The 24,564-nt window shown below is 41.3% G+C and overlaps 1 protein-coding gene and 1 long non-coding RNA gene across 2 annotated transcripts in view; one reads left to right on the plus strand and one right to left on the minus strand.

Moving 5' to 3' along the window:
* Positions 1-23,138, plus strand: part of ANKRD45 (ankyrin repeat domain 45) — a 66,694-nt gene extending 43,556 nt beyond the window's left edge. The window contains exons 4-6 of the mRNA XM_075182444.1: positions 15,259-15,353; positions 21,711-21,849; positions 22,932-23,138. Of these exons, the coding sequence (XP_075038545.1) occupies positions 15,259-15,353; positions 21,711-21,849; positions 22,932-22,960 (263 nt within the window). The 3' untranslated portion in view covers positions 22,961-23,138. The remainder of the gene's footprint in view (positions 1-15,258; positions 15,354-21,710; positions 21,850-22,931) is intronic.
* On the minus strand, positions 1,320-14,072 carry LOC142100058 (uncharacterized). Its single transcript, XR_012678678.1, has 2 exons — positions 13,620-14,072; positions 1,320-1,641 (listed from the first exon to the last, which is right to left on the minus strand). It is a non-coding gene; the product is annotated as an uncharacterized LOC142100058 (long non-coding RNA).
* Positions 23,139-24,564: the final 1,426 nt, after the last annotated feature.

The following is a 24,564-nucleotide window of genomic DNA, read 5'->3' on the forward strand; positions in this document are numbered from 1 at the left end:
GGTATTTTATAAAAAAAACTTTTTTTTATTTTTTTAAACACAGGGGAATATTGGGGAAATAACTATGCCCTTAGAAGCACAGAGCACAGGACACAGCACCACTGGACTGAACAGGACACAGCACAGGACCCAGCAGCACCACTGACCTCAGAAGGACAGAGCACAGCACACAGCACCACTGGACTGATACTGCAGAACACAGCACAGCACAGCACAGCACAGCACTAAACAGCACAGCACTAAACAGCACAGAACTAAACAGCACAGAACTAAACAGCACAGAGGACCACCTAACACACCCTCCCTCTACCCTGATCAATGCCCGAGTGAAGATGGCGGCGACTAGCGGGGAATTTATAGGATCCGAGTATCGCGAGATCCGACAACGGGATTATGAGTCAGAGCCTCAGTTTCACTTTTGAATTTGGCGCCAATACCCGGATCTGTCTCGGATCCGACTCGGATCCGCAACGTTCGGGTGGGCTCGGATTTCAGAAATCCGAGCGCGCTCATCCCTACTAAAAACACAGGTGAAGTAATCACAGGTGCAAACCATGGCAGACAGCCTGCACCATGAAGAGATTTAAAGTGAGAGTCGGTGTATTGAGGCTCAGGTGGAGATACCCGGGAGCGGAGTGTGACAGAACAGAATACTGAGGCTACAGTGAGCAAATGCAGTTGAAGACTGAAAACATTTCCTGGCTTGACAAATCCTGATTTCAGCTGCAACATGGAGATTGTAGGGTCAGAATTTGGTGTAAACAATGTGAATCCATAGATCCATCCTGTCTTGTGTCAGTGGTTCAGGCTGGTGGCGATGGTGTGAGAATGGAACTGGCAGTTTAGTCAAAACCAGCAGGAAAAAAATACATGCTTCTGATTGGCTAGATAGCTCAAACATGCTGAGCTATCTTGCCATTCAGAACATAAGCGAAGGCACTATTTTAAAAACTGTGTTTGGAGGCGGTTTTAAACTACTGCACATTGCAAGCAGTTTAATGCTCCAAACCGCTGCATTTACTATAGAGATGTTTGAGGCTGGGATCTTAAATGGCTGGCGGTGTGTGGCAGATTATAAACAGTTAAATTGCCGGCAGTTTAGTCAAAACTGTCACCAAAACCACCTGAAAAAAAGACAGGATTTTTATACCTGCTTTTAATTGGCTAGCTAGCTCAAACATGCTGTTAGAGCCACTTGTCTGTTGGGACAAATGTAGTTTTTTCATATATACTCTAAATCTTATATGAATCTTTTGTATTATTTTCCAGTTAATGCTTCACTTAAGAAAGAGTAATGCAATAATTTCCCCACAACATGATGTTCTTACAGGTCTGGTCATTATGGAGTGGTTATCTTTTATTGTCATTTGATGAAACATCCACGTTGATTCCATGATTTGTGCAGACATGTACACATGGACATGGTGTTAAAAGCTCTCTTTCTTGTCTTTTCTTTATGCGATGTCCATACTTGTCACGCTGCTCAAGGACATTTAACTTTTTTTTTATTCTTGATGAGTATTCTGCCATCTTTCTGCTTGCTACAGTCTGACAAAGAGTATCATCCATGTTCACATCCGTTTCCATATTGCAATCTGATACATATATTTTACACTTAATACATGAACTGCAGATGTGGTCCTACAAACAAAAAAAATATTTGAATACTAAAAGTTCAATGTACTATCATAATATACAATCATAAAGTATTTAAATAATATTTGGAGTATAGGTTCAGACTAATTCTATATTGAAATCAATACTTTTGTATATATACATCTCAATTAGAGACTATTGAAACCTAAGGAAAAACCAATACTGCACCACCCAGGAGAGGAATCATCAATAAGCTCAAAATTCTAATTACTTACTGGGCAAGTCCTTTCACCCTGCGGAACCCTTACCACAGCAGCACTCCTCAAGGATCTAGAGAGCTGACATAATATATATATTAGTAAAACAAAAACAGTGGAGCATCTTTGTGAAAGAATACCTTAAGACGGCTGTGTTTATTTTATTTAAGCATGTGTACTATAGATAGATTAGGTTGTTAGTATAAACATGTTTAATTAGGTCAGGTATAGGTTAGTTAAATTAGATTAGCATATAGTTTTTATGGGAGTTGTGGGCGTGAGCTAGACTGGCAATCAGCTGTTTAATGTTTCTCAAGGCCAGTGTTTCAAACTGTTGGGAAGTTATAGGTATGGTTGTCTGTTATTTTAGTCAGTTAAGATCTTGAAGTTGTCTCATGCTGTATAGCTCTGATCTTTTGACCTCATAATAAAATAGTGTTGTGCCATAATCCTGGTGTCAGTCGAGGGATCAAAGTACCCAGATACTCACATTTAGCAGCAGCAGTAGAGGGATCTCTCACTGACAGGAGAAACCATATTAAAATATATGGAATTTGAGAACCAGGCTGAGATGGCATACAAGGCAATGAAGAAAATTCATCTGCTTCAAGTGTGCCAGACTCAAGGTATAGAGACAATGGCAGCTGAGACCCGACCTCTCCTGATTGGGAACTTGGTCTGCTGGGACTTAGAGAATTCATGGATGGAGGATGAAAATTTGGAGGATGAGGAAGCAGTACTAAGTCAAGCATCGACTATCAAGAATACTGCTGGGGCTGTTATGGGAACTACAGCTTAAATCTGTGAGTTTCTTGATAAACTGGTGGAGGGGACACCCCTACATGAGAGAGTGGCAGTATTGCAGGCAGCAGTACTGAAGGTCCCTGAATTTCCCCCAGCACCAGTAAATCATGTGATGTCAGCACCCAGATTAGGGTATAAAGATTTGCCCGCATTTAATGAGACTGACATTGACACACGTCTACATATATTTGAGTCTATAATGAGGATACACAGAGTGGAAGAATTTGAATGGGTAAGATATTTAGTTATTATTATTAATTTTTATTTATAGGGTGCCACTAGGTGTCCGTAGCGCCGTACAGGGACAAACGAAATTACAATACGAGGTGAGACAGCACAGTACAGTAAACAATAAGCACAAGTAACTCAGTGAGCTCAAAGCACAGCTAGGGGGGCGGGGGAGGGGAGAGGGGAAGGTCCTCCTAAGACAGAGTCCAAGAGGTGACGGGTGACAGGGAGACCCCCAGAGGTGGGAGGAGGGAGTGAGAGGGGACAAGGGGAAGAGGGTCCTCGAGGAGGAGGGCGAGTTAGCTGGAGAGCAGAGTTAAAAGTGGTGAAGACAGGAGGAGAAAAGACCCTGCTCAAAGGAGCGTACAATCTAAGGGGTGGGGTAGACAGACAGAGAGACACGGGGGAGAGAGGGAGAGAAGGAGGAATGGAGGATAAGGGAAGGGGAAAGAGGGGAAGAGGCAGAATAAAAGGTAGGAAGTTAAGTGGGAGACTGGAAGGCTTTAAGAAAAAGGTGGGTTTTTAAAGCCTGCTTGAAACTGGACAGATAGTACCCAGTTTAACTGGAAAAGCACTGGAAGCTTTAAGTCCAGAAGAAAGTTTTCAGTGCAGGGTAATACAGCCCATTATGCCATCACTCCTGAATCCTATAGGATAAAGTTCAGAAACATGACACAGGCAAGAGGCTCAATGCACACATAGTTTGCAAGGAATCTGAGGAAAAATTGTAGTCAATGGTTGGCAGAACAGCAAGTACATACATTCTCCCAATTAACTGACATTATGGAGCAGTTGCTTGCTCATATGATCCAGAGATTAAGGCATTGGTCCCAGATAGGAGTCCGAAGACACCAGAGCAGGCTTTAGGGATAGCCGCTGAATTCCTGGCTAACCGAGTGGAGAGGACCCGCAATGCCGGAGTCATCCAGAACACGGAGGATTGAAACCAGTGATGTGTCTCCAACTGCTACACTCATCTAACTTCCACCATGATCCTGGCCTAATGGTTAGCATTTCTGCCTCACAGCACTGGGGTCATGAGTTCGATTCCCGACCATGGCCTTATCTGTGTGGAGTTTCTATGTTCTCCCTGTGTTTGCGTGGGTTTCCTCCGGGTGCTCCGGTTTCCTCCCACACTCCAAAAACATACTGGTAGGTTAATTGGCTGCTATCAAAATTGACCCTAGTCTCTCCCTGTCTGTCTGTGTCTGTGTGTGAGCGTGTGTCTGTATTAGGGAATTTAGACTGTAAGCTCCAATGGGGCAGGGACTGATGTGAATGAGTTCTCTGTACAGCGCTGCGGAATTAGTGGCGCTATATAAATAAATGATGATGATGATGATCCTGAGCATCACTACCTACTTCGCCAAGAGAGAGGAGACCTGTCAATCAGGAGACCCTGCGTTGTTACAACTGTCTTCGGCAGGGATATCTGCAATTAACTGTCCGAGAGGTCGTGGACGACTAGCAGGAGCAGGAGCTCTGATTCCCCATGTAGCCATTTGCTATGCTAGATGTGACTCATGGGAGGTGAGAAAACACAATGTCATGGGAATACATGATGAGGGGGATGTGGTCTATCAGGTCGAAACAGCTGCAGCAATTGATAGGAACTCTCATAAGAACATGCATAGTCATATACAAATATTAAATGGGGAACCCAGGCAAGGATTAAGGGATAATGGTGCATCCATATCCCTAGTCCATCCTGAGTTTGTAAGACTACAACAAGTTATTTATTATAGAAGAGTAGAAGTCACTATGGCGGAAGTTGAAACAAGAGATTTTCCCTTAGCCAGAGTGTATTTAGATTGGGAAAGTGGGGTTGAGGAAGTTAAGGTAGGGGTTCCGGGGGGCTTACCCACTGCCGTTATTTTAGCCAGAGCAGGAGCTACAATGTGGATTTGTTGGGTCTACAACACCTTGTGAGGCTAAACAACAAAATACTCCTCAGCTACCATCCCAGGACCTCTGCAGGAAACAGAATCCGTGATCCCTAAACAGCCGCTGGTAAGTGTTACTAACAAACAGACAACGTTACCAAACATTGACTTAGATGAATCAGGCAGAGCAGCCTTCAGGGAAGCCGATTGTACTGACCCATCACTAGCAGAGGCAAGAATTGCTGCTGAGGAAACTGATAACCAAATATTGATATATCCCCCAACAGGGAATATCACTGAGGGCACTGATCAATCAGTATAATATCTCCAGTATTGAATAATTGTAAACATACAACATAGAAACGTAGGTATAAAAGAAACAATATTGTTTCTTTTATAGCTATGTTTCTATGTTTTTAATGTTTATTATATTGTTTAAATTTTAACACATACTGATGAGTATTATTGTATGGTAGTACCTTGGAGTCCGAATGAACTGGATGCGCTTCTTTAAATTCTTCTTTTTCTTGTTGTAAACTGAAAACCACCCCACTGGGGATAGGTTTGTGTGGGAGGAGAGCCAACTGTACTAACTGTCATCTGGCACAGAATTATCGGAACCAGAGTTAACTAAGAGGCAATTTGTAGTTCCTCAATGGTATCGGGTTCAATTACTAGAGTTAGCTAATGACACCGCAGTAGCAGTGCATTAGACTAATACCAAGTAATTTCTTCTTGCCAGAAATCAAACAGGACGTTAGGCAGTACCTAGCCTCATGTGAGGTTTGCTAACATCTTGGTGGTCCACATTGCTGCTTACCCCTTCAGTCTCTGCCCATTATCAGCCATTTAAACAGATCACAATGGACATAATCAGTCCATAATCAGTCCATTGAAGAAACCCAGCAGGACTGGGAAGCGGTGGACTATGTGAATAGGTATCCGGAGGCTGTTGCATTGTCATCCAATAATGCCAAGCATGTTGCCCAAGCACTCATGAATATCTTTAGTCGTGTAGGCTTCCCACAAGGGATCCAGTTGCAGGGGGAAGTACTCCAAACTATGTGAGACAGGTTTGAGATATATCCTATCTGCAATACTCTGTACCATCCTCAGACTAGCAGGCTTTGTGAGCAGTTCAATGGAATTTGCAAGCATTTGCTACAGGCGTACATTGAGTCGGAGGAGGGAGGCTGGGAGAAGTCCTTGCAGCAGCTGTAGATCGCGTATCACAAAGAACCGCAGGACTCCACTGGTTTCTCTTCCTTTGAGTTATTGTACGGACGGAGAGTCAGGGGACTGCTAGACTTAGACCTGGGGAGCTGGAAAGAGACCTTTCAGGAACTGGATATTCCTGTCTTGGAGTATGTGGAGAAGTTACAGGAAAGATTGCAATGATTGATACTGTTGACCCATGACAACATGGAGGAAGCTCAGGGCAGGCAGAGCCGGCATTATGATAGGCAGACCCACATTCAGGAGCTGGTCATTGGTCAGAGGATTATTATTATTATTAATTTTTATTTATAAGGCGCCACAAGGTGTCTGTAGCACCGTACAGGGACAAACAAATTACAATACAATGGGAGACAGCACAGTACAGTAAACAGTAAGCACAGTAACTCAATAAGCTCAATGCACAGCTAGAGAGGGCAGGGAAGGGGGAGGGAGGACCCGCAAATGACGGGGCCCAAGAAGGAGGGCGCGGAAGACAGGGAGACCCCCAGGGGGGAAGGAGGGAGCGAGAGTGTACGTGGGGTGGAGGACCCTTGAGGAGGAGGGCTAAGTAGCTGGAGAGCAGAGTTAGAAGTGGTGGAAACAGGAGGAGAGATGGCCCTGCTCAGAGGAGCGTACAATCTAAGGGGTTGATGATGATGAGGATGTTAGTCTCAGCATGCAACCACAAGCTCCAGTCTTCCTGGGCAGCCCATACAAAATTGTCGAGCGACGAGGGAACGTGAACTACGTGGTTGCTTTAGATAACACTGGTAGGAGATTGAACATGTACAATAGAAATTGACTAAAAGCCTATTTAACTAGGGAGATAAGTGTAATGGCCATAAGCTGCCTACCTATGGACGACCCAGAGACTGACCCTATCCCAGACATACGGGCCAGAACCAAAAAAAGAGTAGCTGTATTAGCAATTCCCCTAGGACCACAGTTGTATGTCACCCAGGAACAACAGATGTAGAGGGTGATAAAGATCCAAAGACCCGACTTTATCACCAGACCTGGACGTATCAATGTGTTCACCTATCATGTAAACACTGAAGAGACCCGGCCAATTAAGATGCCCTTGTATAAGGTCGGTACCGAAGTGTTAGCCATGATCAAGAAAGAGAAAAATGAGATGCTGGAAATGGGAGTCATTGTGCCCTCCAAGAGCCCATCGCTAGCTGGGGTCATGTTAGTACCCAAGAAGGACTATTTCTGTGTGGGCTATAAGAAGTTGAATGAAGTTACGGAAACAGATGCTTATCCTATGCTTCACAAAGAGGAGTTACTAAACCGGCTGTGACCGGCTCGTTATGTGTCCACCTTAGTAAGTGATACTGGCAGATACTCCTTACCAGGGAGGCAAAGGAGCGATCCGCATTCACCACTCCGTTTTGGCTGTATGAATTAACTGTTGTGTCCTTTGGAATTAAGAATGCCCCAGCCACATTCCAAAAAGCAGTGGATAATCCACTTCAGGGAGCCAGGACTTTTCCCAGCATACCTGGATGACTTAATAATTGTCAGTGAGACATGGGAGGAACATCTGGTACATGTAACTTAGATTTTTGGTAGGATTGCAAGGGCTCGGTTGACCATCAGACCGGACAAGTGTCAGATGGGTAAGGCAGAGGTTCTATATTTAAGACACAGAGTTGTGGGAGGAAAGAACCAACAAAAATTGAGGCTATAGTGAAATGGCTTAGACCCACCAAACCCACTAACCAAAAGCAGGTGCAGGCTTTTCTGGGCACTGACAAATATTACAAAAAGCGAATTCCTTACTATAGCACTCTTGACAAACCCTTGACTGATTTAATATTCAAAACGTATAGTAGACAACTGGACTGGACTGATGACTGTGAGAGGATATTTAGGCGACTGAAGGAACTTTCCGGTTCCTTAGTGCTAGCAGTCCCAGACTTGCAGAGACGGTTCATTGTGCATACTGATGCCTCGGGTCATGGACTAGGAGCTTTGCTTAGCAAGGTAGGGGATGCTGGTTGGGAACACCCTGTGGAATACCTCTCTTGCAAGGTACTGGCCCGGCAGATTGCTTATGCCACAATTGAGAAGGGGTGTCTGGCTATAGTATGGGCTGTTTATAAATAAATTGCAGCCTTATCTTTAGGGCCAGTAGTACTCTCTTGTAACCAACCATGATCCTCTACACTGGTTACAGCAGACTGCAGAGGAAAATGGGAGTTGTTGAGGTAGTGTTGCAACTATATCAATTTGTTATTTCCAATCGAAAAAGTTCTGAGCATGGAAAGGCAGATGGTTTGTCAATAATGGAAGATCAAGGTCCAGTAAGTCGAGCCACCAAGGAACCTGACTCTACATTAAACAGGGAGGAGGAATGTGAAGTAATACCTTGAGAGGGCTGTCTAGTTAGTTTATTTTGTTTAAGCATGTATAGTATAGATAGATTAGTTAGTTTGCTAGTATAGATGTAGGTTAGTGTTGTTGTTGGTTAAGTTAGTTAATAGATAGCATATTACATTAGTGTTTAATTAGGTCAGGTATAGGTTAGTTAAGTTAGATATTAATATTCCTCTACGCCAGTGTTCCAAACTGTTGGAGAGTTATAGTTACGTTATGTTTGTACATTATTTTAGTCAGTTAAGATCTGTGGTCTCCTGCTGTGTAGCTCTAATCTGTTGAACTCATTAGAAAATTTTGTTGTACCATAATCCTGTGGTCAGTCGAGATATCAAAGTACCAATAAAATAAGACTATGAAGGAAATATGACTTCAGGGTATTTGAACTGTTCACCAGCTGGACAATATTGTACCACTGAGCCAGACATTTGCCTCCAGCCTATCCATACTTACAATAATCCCCACTGCAGGTGGATAGTGTGGCAGGATCCAGAACAGAATACATTAAATGTTTAGGAACCTTAGAGGGTAGGGTGTTGGTAGCCCACACCAATAATCTGCATGGAGAGGGGGAGGTTACTAGATAGATCTGGTTGTCCAACAGTTGCCAACCCATTTAATAATGTAACAAAGAATCACCAAAAATGGTATGTCATTTGCTAACAATGTGCACAAGCTGCTTCCTCTTTGATCATTGAGTAAGAGCCCATGTCACTGTCACTGTTTGCTCATGATGTTACTCTAAATTACATTTCATTTTAACAATAGAACATGATGTGTCTTTGCGAGACAGGAAGTGGCAAACGTATGTTAGAAAGAGAGGAGTCGATGATTAATAGGATGTGGTATTAAAGATAGAAAATGCATGTAAAGGATGTCATAGATTAATAGTCATAGACCGAGTGTAAAATAGTCTGAATTGAATGTTTATTTTACATTTTATCATATATGGAATTCTTGTGTATCTCTCGTGTGGATTTATACAACAGGACATCTATTGATGTGAACGATAAATATTCACTTTACAAAGCTAGGCAATATGATTAGCACTGTAATAATAACACAAAATATTTGATCTACTGTGTTCAGATCACTAGTATTTCCAGTAACCATGCAGCCAAGAGGACTATGTGCAGTGTGTCATAATACTAAACATTATGAATTAATTCAAGTGTATGTAAAACTAGAGAAGTTTCCCAGCTATTTAAAAAGCAAGTGGACTTCAGTACTGTATAAGGAATATTTATTGTTTTTTATTATTATCATCATCAATATTAGGATGCAGTTGGTTTGTGTATATATCATTGATTAAGGAAAGTAAGGCAAAAAAATTAGTAACTTTGAACCTTGGCAAAACCATGTTGTATTGGAGGAGGAGATAAATTTAAAATGTGATGGCAGATTTATAGTTGGGGTAGGGCATGTCCTACATCAACTTAAAATTTCCATGTAAAATTAAAACGATCAAGTATTTGTTTGCTACATGTAAAAACAGCCAGTATTTATCTTATATGCAAAATAATAAACTAATCTGCATACTTTGCATTGAAACATGGTTTTGGCCAGTAGAAAACTTACTCTTTTTTTTTGCCTGACTTTCCTTAATGAATCAGGCCCATAGTGTATAAAGTACATAAAGCTAAAATCTATGTTTATATTTCTAGTGTAGAATTTAATGTGTGTGCTTGTACAAGCAAGCAAAGCAATTACATGTTGAATTAAGGTGTATTTACAACTTGGATCCAGCAAGGGGCAAACACAGGATTTCTAGAGGGGAATTTCCATATGCTTGCGTGAAGAAACCTATTTAACGGTACTGGCTGGCTGCAGTGGCCAGATATTACGTTCACTACATTAAAAGGAATGTGTCGCTCATCCGGACAGTGGTGGGGTCTGCTGTCTTCATACTATGTGGCCCGGCACTGCCTTCTCAGTCAGAATCAGAAGATAGTGATTCGAACACGGAGGCGGGGGTGACAAAGGTTTGGGGGGTTCTGAGCAACTGGAAAACCCCCTAAGTGCATACCTTTCAGCCTAAATCAGACTCTCCAAACTGGATGACTGAGCCAAGAGGAAGGGTGATCATAAAATTACCTAAAAGCTTACTGCTTTGCAACATGTAAGAATTACAAACTAGTGTAGGCTTGTGGGAAAAAGTTGTATAGTCTGCTAAACTAAAACTCAATTTTTAACCTGGATTGTATAAACCCAGGACAATACTATAGTATTTACATTTCCTTATTCCCACACTGAATTAAAGATTCCATCATAGGTGCTAACAGTATGCTGTAGTGGACACTTATCGAATACCTAAAGAACCCCAACTGTAATGGTGGCCACATACATTCCAATATGTCAGTCCAATTGCTTAATTGTTAAAAAGTTGACACACGTTACATAGTTTGCCAGGCTGAAAAACTATCCATCAGGTTCAAAATATTCTTATATTTACTAGCTATGTTGATCCAGAAGGAAGGCAAAATAAAACCCCAGCAAAGCATTTTAACCTCATAATAGGAAAAAACAATGATCCTTCCTGATCCCTTAAATGGCAATTTCATCAATTCCATGTATCAATAACCCCAATAATACATTCTAATAATCACAGCTGGAGATATAACATATTGCTGGAAATGCATCTAATCTATTTTCGTAATGTATTGGCCATTACCTTCTTCCTAGGTAAAAAGTCTATTCTAACTACCCTTCCTGTGCTGATAATGAAAATATATTTCTTCCAAAGTAGATGTTCCCTTGTCACCTGCAGAGGCTTAGGTTTGAAAATTTAAGCAAACAAATTTTGCATTGATCTCGAATATATTTATACATACCAGCTAGGTTACCTCCTTTTTTACAATGTAAACATGTCCAATTTGGTCAGTCTTTCTTTGTAACATAACCCCTTAATTCTCTGAATTAATAAGGTTGCCCATTTTAGAACCCTCTCAAGTTCTGTTATGTTCTTCTTGTGCACAGGTGCCCAGAATATACCACATATTTGATATATGGTCTGAAAAGGGATTTATACAAAGGTAAAATTATTTGTGCATCCAGTACATTTATTCCCACTTTTTATGCATTCCAAAATTTTATTGGCCTTTGTAGCCGCTGCCTAACACAGAGTGTTGCTTTTCCGCCTACTGTCTACTATTATTCCCAAATTCTTTTCCATCTTAGATTTCCCCAGTGGAAGCTTTTCATCTAAAATAGGTCAAATTGAAGAGAGTATATTAATGATATTACTGCTAACCTAGGTTGCGCACACACTGCAAATGTAAAACCGGTAATACATGTGAAACCACTTAGTTTTTAACTTACAATCTTATTAACAAGAATTGGATTTAAAAAAATGAGTTTATAACATGGATACATCAACTGTATGGTTATGTGATTATGTGTACAGAAATTCAGATGTTCATTCAGAAACAAAAACAAATTATTTGTCTGTGTTCAAGTAGATCCAACTAAGGGGGGTATTCAATTGACGGCGGGATCTCTGAAAATCCCGCACTCGAAAAAGATTACCGTTATTATGGTAATCCTGTGCGGGAAAACCGTTAATACGGTAATTTACTCACTTGATTTCAGCTCGCAGCTCCCTTCCAGCGAGATATTACCGTATTAACGGTAATATTTTTCGAGCTCGGGATTTTCGCCGATCCCGCCATCAATTGAATATGCCCCTAAGGGGGGAATTCAATTGACCGTGTTACTGCCAAAGTTAGGCGGACTGTGCACTATTACTAAGTATTACAGTTATAGTGCACATTATTACAGTTAATATGGTCATCTTTAACACTGGTTTTTGCTGCGAGCAGAAATCAGGGTTAAAATTACCATATTTACTGTAATAGATTTAGCGCCACGTTACTCGCAGCAGGCTTGGGCCTTGTGGTACACCATTACTGCTTAAACATTGTGACAACACAGTTGACTACTACTTAGAACAAATAGATAGTCCAGAAAAAAAAATAAGATTTAGTGTTGGGACATTATAGACAGGAGTTCAGACAAGCTTGTAATTCAGAGACAGGCAATGGTCAGGGGAGGAAGAACAAAGATATCATCATCATCACCATTTATTTCTATAGCGCCACTAATTCCGCAGCACTGTACAGAGTACTCATTCACATCAGTCCCTGCCCCATTGGAGCTTACAGTCTAAATTCCCTAACACACACACAAGCAGAGAGAGAGAAAGACTAGGGTCAATTTTCATAGCAGCCAATTAACCTAGTATGTTTTTGGAGTGTTGGAGAAAACCGCAGCACCGCAGCAAACACGGGGAGAACATACAAACTCCACACAGGCCATGGTCGGAAATTGAACTCATAACCCCAGTGCTGTGAGGTAGAAGTGCTAACCAGTTAGACACCATGCTGCCTGTGTATCAGAGACCTATCCCAACAGATTCAGGAATATAAGCAGTTTATTACAGATTCGTCTGGAACCATTTATTTTAAAAAAAGATATGTAAAATGCAAACTATATGAATAGTTAATAGCAAATAAACTAGCTGTGTTGTGACGATTGAAAACGCAGAGTGGATGTGGTTGTAATTGTTGCCTGTTGCTCCATATTTACAGTGTAAAACTACAAGCTAAATTGTTATTTTTACAAGTTTTAGTTTGGAGAATTGTTAGTATACACCGAGTACGCTTTGTGCTGCTTCAAACGTGTACTAAAAACTCACCTCTTCCGCATAGCCTACCAACCATCTACTTAACCCCTCACCTCCACTACTCGCTCTCCCTTCTCTCTTCTGGCTCCCCTTGTGCCTGATTCTGTCTACCCTCCTTAAGGATGTAAGCTCACATGAGCAGGGCCCTCTTCCCTCCTGTCTCCTCACCTGTTCTTCTGCTCCGTGCTTATTGCAGCAGCCTGCCTGGAGTTTCTGAAGTATTGGTATTTTTGTTTATTGTTCTGTACTGTTTCACCCTGTATAGTCTACTGTTTGTACTGTGTACGGCGCTGCGGAAATCTTGTGGCGCCTAACAAATAAATGATAATAATAATCTACATAACACAAGCTGCTCGCCTCTCTATTTTGAAAAGTTTCTTATGGTGTTTCCTTAACATGCCTATTATTTGTGTGCCTTTTTTTTACAAATGTACAGTATCATGTTATTAGATACTAAATATATAATAGGTTTTCACATTAACAATGTTTGTGTTTTCATAGTGTGAATTAGTTACGGCAATTGTTCCTAAAAAAACAACCCCGTTCTGATGTAGAATGTATTATTCTCACCTTACATTTGGGTTTTTTCCAGTATGTCCAGAGATAGGAGATAGCTGCACCTAGCGCAATAAGACATAGGGCAATGCAAGGTATACAGATCATCACTACAGACCCGGACATCAGGTTCTTGTGCACTTCTGTCCAACACAGGTGATTAAGAAAATATGGCAGACAGCAGCTTGTTCCTCTGGTTTGTTTCTCCATTTGTTCTAGCTCTTCTGGAAGAAAATCACTTCCACTAGTAGCCCACAAAGGATGGTGGCAATATGCTGAACCCTTGCTGGGGATGAATTGTGCCAAAAAGTATATATAGAGTTGTCGGCGTGAAGGAATCATTCCTAAAGCTTTACAGATTTTTGTATATAAACTGATGGCTGATCCAGGTCCTCCACAATGCCATTGCAGGGGTAGAGATGTCCTTAACTTGCTAAGTAACCCTTATGGCAAGCTCTTTCTTAAAACAATAATGTTTTACACATGCTTGTTGTATTGCATGTCACCCCCCTTTGTGATGTCATAAAGCAGCTTTGGAGAGAGGCTGTATGATCAGAAAAGATGGGTTAGAGCTGAAAGGTCATGTTGCGTGACCATTATGCAGTCCATCACGGAACATTTCCAAAAGGACCCAGGCCACAATACAGTGAGCAATTGTGTTTAAGGACCTATGAACTGACTTGAATTTCTCCACTGCTATAAAACTGTATTGCAGAAAATGATTAAGGTACTTTATATAGCAAGGTTTACAGTAAAAATGCCCAATGAATGACTATCAGCAATCTAGTGTATCATTTTACAAAATATTGCAGAGGAAAATATGCTTGTTTGTCTATTTCAAAGTTGTGAACAGTATGTTAATCGTAGTTTTTGGATGTTTTATATTGCTATATACCTTTACCATACTTGCCAACTCTCCCGGAATGTCCATGAGACTCCCGAAATTCGGGTTGGTCTCATGGACTCCCAGGAGAGTTGGCAAATCTCCCGCATCCCGCAATTGCGGGGCTAAAATGACGTGATTTGCAGTTAATTGCGTCATTTTGGCCCTGCCCCCCACAACAAAATGGCATATTTGACGCAGAGGGCGGGGCCAAAATGACAATTCACCATGCCCCCTCCCTCCCGCGCTCTAGACACGCCCCTCTCCCGGATACAACTTGCCAAAGGTAGGCAAGTATGACCTTTACACGTCAGGCAAAACCAGCAGTCACATAGATGTGGAAGCCTATTATTTCCAGCATACCATAAAACTTGAGGACAGGCAATCTTGAGCACAGAAGCTCAACAGTCTGGTACATAGACATCTGAGTAGTAAGAGCTGTCAGTGAAGCACATGATCATATAGAAGCAATTCAGTGATGCAACCAGGAAACTAGTATTGTCAGTTTGTATTGTTTTGCAACACAGTTGTTAGGCAAATATTCTATTAAAAAAAAAAGTATGCTCAGTTTTGATTTTTCTATACAAATTCCTGTCTCAGTTGATGTTAAGAAATGTATTGCATATGTTCACAGGCAGTAAGATTAAATGTGACTATGAAATTGTGAGCAGGCACTAGTAGTGAGTGTATTAGTAGTACCAGCTCAGGAAGAGATTTGGTAAAGTAGAAGTATTACATTCATAATTTTCCAATTGCTCATTATTTCTACAGAAGCTAGACTGGCCTTGAAGTCATACATAAGTTTTATACAGCATACGATCTCAGACCCTGAAAAGGTTCAAGGGAAACTCCATAAAGAGGATAAGGTATGTGGCTGCAAATACTTTACTGTTCATGTTACTTTTAGTTTGCCAGTATGGCGATATGAGGTATCACTCATGCAATTAGCTGTATTGCAGGTCACTACTTTAGGATGCTCAGAAAAGCTTGCAGTACAGCCAGGGCCGGACTGGGGCTAAAAATCAGCCTTGGCATTTAAAGTACACAGGCCCACCCCTGCAGTTCTTGTAGGAAAGAAACTTTGCGCCACCGCTGAGTAGCAGCACCGAAAAAGGCGTGACCACATTGTGTTTTGGGTGTGGCCAACATGGGACAATGATACATACATTAAAATAAATCATTACATTTATCACACCATCCCCCGAGGCACATTATGACACCCCCAGCCCACTGTACTTATCTATGCTTCTGGTGCTGCTGACATCCACCAGGGTGGTAACTTCCTGTAGAGTGAGCAGGGAAGCTCTTAGTCTCGCAAGATTACCAAATCTTGTGAGATTTAAATCTCCTCAGCTTGCTCTGCAGTCTGCGTCCTATTCAGAGACTTGGAGCAGCTATCCGCTCCCTGCTGCTAACCAGAGCTGGATTAACGCTTGGGGGGCCTGGGATATTTAAGACAGGGAGCCCCTATTATGTAACATGGCTATCATTTTAGAAAAATGTTAGACAAATACACAGGCAATACTGTTAGTTGCACGCAGCTCTGCCTTCATAAGCAGTACAGTGTGATGCAGGACATATCTACCAACTGTCCTTGTAGTTGGACCAAATCTCACTAAACGAGACTGTCACTAAAATTCGGGACTTCCCCACCAGATTCAGGACAGTTGGTAGACTGTCCTGTTCTCTCCTACCTGTTCTTGTTACTTTCACCACCTGTGGCTACTGTCCATGGTGTCTTGTCTGGATACTGAAATGTTGGAGGCCCTATTTGAAAAAAAAAATGGGTACATGTAATTTAGAAAACTACAACCAGCCCTTGGGGTAAAAGTATTAACATGCAGGTTCTTCAACACCCGCGAGTTCAGCATCTTCGTCGATTAAATTTAAAGTGGCGCTGCATTGTAAAGGGAAACTTCCCTTTACAATGCAGCGCCGCTTTAAATTTAATCGACGAAGACGCTGAACTCGCGGGTGTTGAAGAACCCGCATGTTAATACATTTACCCCCCAGTGTTTAATCAATACAACCCATGTTTTATAATTAGGCCTCCCTCCAGCCCCAACATTAAAATACTAGTATTCAAATTTAATATAAATAGCTGCTGCTGATGATGATAAATAAACCTATTTCCCTCCCTCCAAACAACCCCAGCAATAAATTAAATAGCATTTACGTTTAATAAATATACCTATTTCCCGCAACCATCACTGCCATCAAATAATTCATATTCACATTTTTTTCCCAAACAGCCCCACTTTAAATTAATAGGCCCCAAACCACCCCAGCATTAAATTAAAGGCCCAATGACCCCATCTTAAATTGCTATGATCTAATATTAAATTAACCCACATCACCCCACAAATAAAATAGCACAAATTAAATAATTAGCCCCCACCTAAACTCCACCATTAAATTAATAGCCTACCTCCCACATTATATTATCTCCTCCTTCCCTCATGCCTGAGTACATGCCCCCAATTGATATTATGCCACAAAGTAGTGCCCCCAATTGATATTATGCCACACAGTAGTGCCTCAAAATCACATTTTGCCACAATAGTGCCCCCAGTTGATATTATGCCACACAGTAGTGGCCCAAATCATATTATCCCCATTTTCTGTGTGGAAACTTCTCTTCTCCTCCGTACTGTGTGTGGCATCCATCCTCCCCCCCTGCGTACAGCACATTGTGCTAACCAAAAGGGTATGAGAACAAGGGATGAGCTAATTGCAAATTAAATGAACACGTTTATTGGGAATACATAAAATATTAATTTGCTTATTTATCAGCAGTCACAATGGCTCCCTCATGATAGAAACAAAATGTGCCCGCTTAGATAGGCAACAATAACTTGTCTTCTGAATTGATCCCCAATGAAATACTCATGTGCTGTTGAATTGGCAAAATGGTACCATTTTAGTCCGTCAGTTTTTGCTAATAAAGCAGATATGTGCATTTTGTAAATATGGCTCAACAATTGAGCATATTAGCATCAAAGTCTGCAGTGAATTCAAAAAAGTAAAACCAATAGTAACATAGGCATGTCATAGGCATTTTTACTTATATATGACATAAGCAAACCGTACCCTTACATAGAGAAAGACCCATAATTGTCAAACATTTCCATCTTGCTTTTTATTTTAATGTGTGTAGTGCATTTCTTTTTATTAGTGTGCACCAACATTTGTGTTGCTTTCCTCTACGTGTATGGTCTTCTTGGAAATGGTGCTTCAACGTAGCAACTCTTCACTATGGGGGCTTCTTGGGTAAAAGTGGATGAAAGGCAGCAACACAAATGGTAAGCATACAAATAAGAATCAATACACTACACACAGACTTACTGTACTACTAGTCGCTATATCGTCAAATGTATTGTAACTCCTAGCAATTCCTCATACAATTGTTTGATTTTCTAACATGTACTAGAAAATTTACAGCTAGAATGGTAACTGTTTGTTTTATATAATGTGGTATGCACATAAAGATAGCAAACACCTTAAAATCTGTCACTTTAGCTCAAAAACTTACTATATTTTAACAAGTGCTCAAACTATCTAAGCACCTTTACTGGTTTCTCAGCAACAGCTCCAGTATAAAATAGTTAAAGGTGGCCATACTAAAACCTCCTGTGGAAAGAGTAAAAATTAGGACATTACTGTGTATTTTTAATGTACATCCAGCTATAGTACATATTTTTATTTGAGATATAGAAAGCAACTATGCGGCTTCTACTGATAATTAACACGGGCAAAAAAAATAAATCAGAAATTGTACCAATTACAACATATACAGTACATAGATTAATGTAGTATGTATTCCATACTTGAGTCTACCTGAATGTCAGGGAGACTCCCTGAACTCCCTCACTCCCTGAAGAGTCTGGCATTCTCCCTGATGCTGAGCCAGTACAAGACGTGGTTGGCTTTGCCATCTGTGGCATGATGACAGTTCAGAAATTGTGTCCTATGTCCATCTATTGATGCCTATGGAGTTGGCCATTTTCATGGAGACCAAGATGTAGTCAAAGACTGACAGGTAAGACCAGGGCCTGATTAAGGGTTCCAGCCGCCCCAAGCTAACACACTGGTTGCCGCCCCCCCCCCCCCATCCGCGCGCCTCCCGCCCCCTGCCCCAACCAATACCTATATTTCCATATTTATACATATATATATGCACACGATTGTAAAGTATTACTTAATACATAAAAACACACAGGCCCTGATTCATTAAGGAAAGGAAATCCAAAAAAATTGTAACTTTGCACATAGGCAAAACCATGTTGCATTGGAGAGGGATGTAAATTAAAATGTGGGGACAGGTTTATAGTTGGTGGTAGAGCATGTCCTAGATCAACTTTAAATTGCAGTGTAAACATAAAGCTATCAAGTATTCGTGTGCTACATGAAAAAACAGCCAGTATTTAACTTATGTGCAAAATAATAAACTAATATGCATCCCTTGCATTGTAACATGGTTTTGTCCAGGTGAAAACTCACTTATTTTTTTTTAATTACTTACATTCATGAATCAGGCCCACATTAGTTTGAAAACACATTATAATGTCACTAAAGTAAAAATCCACATTCAAAGTTATACAGGATGCGCTGTTCTCTCTTACCTGATCTTGCAGTGTAGACTACCTGATGTTCTCTCTTGTTCTTGAAGTGTTGCTGTCAGTTGGCTTCTGGAACACTGGGGTCCTGTACTGAAAATGTGCAAAAATGCAAATGTGAACAAACCCTGAATGATTCAAACACAACACTCCATTATGACCAGATAAAACAACCCCTTAGTACAGGCATATATAGATAAAAAAAGATATGCAAATTATTTATAATCATATACTAACATCTACCAACCCCTGACAGTCAGTTATTTAACCCCCCAGCCCTTAGACAATTTATAATTTTTATGCCTCCTGCAGCTTACCCCCCCCCCCCCGCGTCATGATATGTGCCACTGACCCACCCATAGAGAATAATAAGTAAAGCCACTGAGCCTATTATCCCACCCCCAGTCATGATCTGTGCCACTGCCCCCCATTAATTATTTGTGCCTAAAAATATGATAATCCTTCAATGCTGCCAGTGCCAGTCCCCCCCCCCCCCCCCACATTGTGCCTGAAAATGCCAGGTTCTTTCCCCCCATATTATGGCTGAAAATGCTCTCCTGCTCCCCCACCCCATATTATGGATAAAAATGCTCTCCTGCCCCCCCCCATATTATAGATCAAAATGTTCTCCTGCTCCCCCCCCCATATTATAGATCAAAATGCTCTCCTGCTCCCCCCCCATATTATAGATCAAAATGCTGTCCTGCTTCCCCCCCCATATTGTAGATCAAAATGCTCTCCTGCTCCCCCCCATATTATAGATCAAAATGCTGTCCTGCTTCCCCCCCCCATATTGTAGATCAAAATGCTGTCCTGCTTCCCCCCCATATTATAGATCAAAATGCTCTCCTGCTCCCCCCCCCATATTATAGATCAAAATGCTGTCCTGCTTCCCCCCCCCATATTGTAGATCAAAATGCTCTCCTGCTCCCCCCCATATTATAGATCAAAATGCTGTCCTGCTTCCCCCCCCATATTGTAGATCAAAATGTTCTCCTGCTCCCCCCCCCATATTATAGATCAAAATGCTCTCCTGCTCCCCCCCCCCCCATATTATAGATCAAAATGCTCTCCTGCTCCCCCCCCCCCCATATTATAGATCAAAATGCTGTCCTGCTCCCCCCCCCATATTATAGATTAAAATGCTCTCCTGCCCCCCCCCCATATTATAGATCAAAATGCTGTCCTGCTCCCCCCCATATTATAGATTAAAATGCTCTCCTGCCCCCCCCCCCCCATATTATAGATCTAAATGCTCTCCTGCTCCTCCCCATATTATTGATCAAAATGCTCCCCGGGCAGCCATTGACTTACCTGCCTCCTGTGAAATGCTCCTCTGTTGTTCTCCGTCGGCGGTGTTTGTCCTTTTCTTTCACTGCGGGCGCGGTGTGTCTGATTAGTGTGGTCTCGTGAGATGTTAACATCTCACGTGACCACACTGAACAGCGCACCGCGGCCGCAGTGACGGCAGCAGCTGACAGCCCCTTCAACATATACTATGGAGTCATAGGCGGACTCCATACACCACAGGCGGCCCGGGACCCGTTAGGAAAGATTTTCGCGGGCGGGGTTTTTAAACGAAAAAAAAAAAAATTAAAAAAATCTTAAAAAAAAAAGAAAAAAAAGAAAAAATCTTTTTTTTTTTTATTACCCAGCGCTGCTGCGCCCCCCCCCGACCCGGCGCCCCAGGCTGCAGCCTGGTCAGCCTGTTGGCTGATCAGGCCCTGGGTAAGACAACATGACTTCAGTAATGGAGACAGAAATGTAAGACACACTTCAGGCTCTAGAGATTCATTAGCTACTTTTCTTTAACGCATAGTTGCCTACTCTCCTGGAATATTCAGGAGACTCCCACATATCTGGGAGACCTCCGGGCAGAGCAGGGCAACCTCCCGGTTCTCATCCCTGCATTAGATAAGTTGGGGGTGGGGCCAAAATGATGCCATTCGTGAAGCCCCATCCCTGCACACCCACCTCCCCCGGGATCTCCCTGAAGCCAACTAGGAAAAGTTGGCAAGTATGATGTATTCTTAACACCAAGATCAAACATTTTTTACTTTGTGGTGTCCTCTTTTTACAATACTGGTTCAGGATTGCAGAAAGTCGATGCCCAACAAAGAATACAGGAGCAAGTTGCAAAATAGTTTAATAGAATAAACCACACAGCATAGATGGGTCTCAAGTTGTACCGTAACGGTCACTTCTGGTAGGAGTGAAGTAGAGAACTGTCAGTTTAGGTCCATTTGTTTAGCACAAGCAGTAGCAAATCGTGGAGCAATTTTTCTAACAAAATGTGGCTATTTAAAGGCCCAAATGAGACACAGGAAGCTAGAGAACCACTAGTGATTCAGCATCAGGCATCTTCTATACGAGCAAGTGGCAGCCTCCAGTTATCAATAGTTGGGAAGCCTCTTAAAAAAATCATAGCCAGACACCTTCTTAGTTTACTTATTCCTCATAGTTTGATCTCTCACTAGTATTTACTTATGAAGCGCTACATTACCTTTGTGGAACTAAATACAAGATAGTGGAAGCTAAGTTTGGTAGGGTGGTGCAGTGTTACCTGGTATTTAATAAAAGGTTGTTTATTTTTTATCTTTCCCTTAGCACCTGGCTACCAATGCCTGCAAAGGAAAGAATGAATGGCTAGAGACTGCAAAGAATCCAACAACACAAGACTTTGTGGATCAGAAGCTACAACTAGAAGGCTCTATGCAGCCGATATTTACAAAACTGAATACGCCACGTAAGAGAAATATATAGATTTCTAATATAATATAATAAGCTGCAATGGCCAGTCACTTTTAAAGAACAGTATTCTTTTAAATTATGAATCCATAGCATGGGTTACAATTATACACACACAATACTCCAAGAACACTAAGAAAATCACTAAGGCTCACATAAGTACAGTAAACTAAACCTAGGTACCAGCTATCAAAGGTGCACACCCTCAGATCAAAAGCGGTCAGCATTCCATTAAATATAGAAGTGCACATAAAACAGGTAATATCCTTTACAACTTTGAATTTCTGGAGCAATCACTTTATTTTTAGGTTTTATAGCATATTACATAACAGCAGAATAGTATGGTAAAAGTCAGTTTGGTGCCCTGTAAAGGGATTTACACAAGAGAATATATTATGCCATATGCACTATAAAATAAGTGACCTCAATGTCTATATCTTTGCAATCTACCCATATTCTCAATAAGAACTTCAGGAACAGTAGGCTATGGACTCAATCCATTTTTGCTACAGTAAATCTGGACTGCTGGGGTGAGCCGCATGCACCTGTAATTATACAAGCGACATTCTCATATCTAAACACATTTACATGGATCATTAGGGATTCATTTAGAGTTCTTGATACATGCAACTTCTGTCTGTACGCAAAAGGCACTATGTGTGTCCCAACTCTGATGCCCTTAGCTCTGACTAGTTGACTCTTCTCACAAATATCACTAATGGAATCCTATTGATTGAAATACAGCAACTTCCAGTGCTTAGAATGTGCATCACTAGAAGGCCTTAGTTTTTTTTTTTAGAAAAATGTGAAGTAAAAGTCATATCAGAATCCTGTTGAAAACCCATGCAGGTACACATGTTTTTGCTAGTGTGTATTCATGTTCTGAGGAATGAATGGTGTGATAAATGTGGAACGTTATCCTATTTCTTTGAACTCTGATTATAGAGAGCAAGTAAATTCAAGATTAGAAGCCTGTAGCCTTCTTATTCGGTTGTCTGCTATCGATTTATTGAAAATAAACCACAACTGCCGAATAGTTTTACCAAATGCATATTTTTCCCTTTCCCCCCCCCCATTTAGGGGCAGAGACTGGAAAGTCCAAACACTGACATGATAGATGCCAATTTCAGTTTATGGACTTGAGATTACATGGAATGGTGGCTTTTATATACAGATGTCATATAAAGCAAATATATTTTCTATGTTCATCAATTCCTGTATGAAGATGGATAAAAGTACCTTGGTAACTTCATTAAATGGTTAGTCTTGCCAAGATTTTATCATGAACTGCAGTCAACTTTGTGAATAAACAGCACAAAAATCCTTGTATCTAAGGTAGTCTGTGCAGTCATCCAGGTCTGCAAACTATCAGGTCTTGAAAGAGGAGATCTGCATCTAGTGGTTTAATATTTTGCATCCCTACAGATTAACATATGATTGTTAATTCTATCTACACAAGTAGAATTGAGGGCAGACATACAACATACTCCCTATCCACTAGAAAGCATTCTACAGCTACCACTTGGTCATGCAGTATGGTTCCTATACAGACTAAGGATATTTATGAACCAATCTGATGACATCTCACACAAGACACTGCAAAAACTTTAATTCATGCACTCATCTCCCACATAGACTATTGTAATTCCCTCCTTACTGGTCTTCCCAAAAATCAGACTCTGGTCCCTACAATCTATTTTGCACACAACCACTAGATTGTTTTTCCTTGCAAATAGTTTTATGCCTGCTGGGCCATGCTGTCAGTCTCTACATTGGTTCCCTGTTTTTCAATGAAGCCAATATAAACTTCTACTAACATACAAGGCCATAAAAAAAAATGGCAGACATACATCTCCACTTCTCTCAAAATATCTCCCAACACAGACATCTCCGTTCTGCAAAAGATCCACACCTCTTCCACTCTCATAACTTCCTCCCATTCTCAGTTGCAGGACTTTTTTTGGGCTGCACCCACCTTATGGAATTCACTCCATCGCACAAGACTCTCCTCTAGTCGTCTTCAAACGTTCTCTGAAAAAACCCACCTCTTCAGACAAGCTTATAATATTCTTCTACAACCCTCTTAATCTCCCTAGGTTACCCCATTATCGCCCTCTACACAGCTAACACAACCCAACCCCACCCCCCCTGACCAACAGTTGTACAACCGAGCATACAGCCCACTAAATACTTTTTAGCCTTTGCATTCTAGCTGGACAAGTATTCAATACGATGCAGCACTTACCCTTGTGTATCAAACCATTGTCCCATAGATTGTAAGCAGAGCCCTCTTGCCTCTCTGCCTGTATGTATTACCCAGTTTTGTTTTATTACTGTTTGTTCCCAATTGTAAAGCCCTATGGAATCTGCTGGCACTATATAAATAAATGTCGATGACGGCACTGACCGCCATGAGGGAACCATAGCAGAATGCCATCAGGAAGTGGTTTTTTTTTTTGGTTTTTTAATGCAGCGCTTAACTGTATAGTTGTATCACTTGAATTTTTCGTCTCTTACTCAGTGGTTAAAGATCTCTGCTCCTGTTAATCAGCACAGTCCTGCAACTGGAGTTAGGCAACAGCCATGATCCCAAAGCAATACATCAAGTACAAGAAAGTTAACAGGGGCTTATACCAAGGAGAATATGTTCCTACTATTTTGTACAGATCACATCGGTCACTGCTACCATAAAAAATGAGCACACAGCACAGTA

The sequence above is a fragment of the Mixophyes fleayi genome, chromosome 8 (genome assembly GCF_038048845.1).
Source record: "Mixophyes fleayi isolate aMixFle1 chromosome 8, aMixFle1.hap1, whole genome shotgun sequence".
Lineage (NCBI taxonomy): Eukaryota > Metazoa > Chordata > Amphibia > Anura > Limnodynastidae > Mixophyes > Mixophyes fleayi.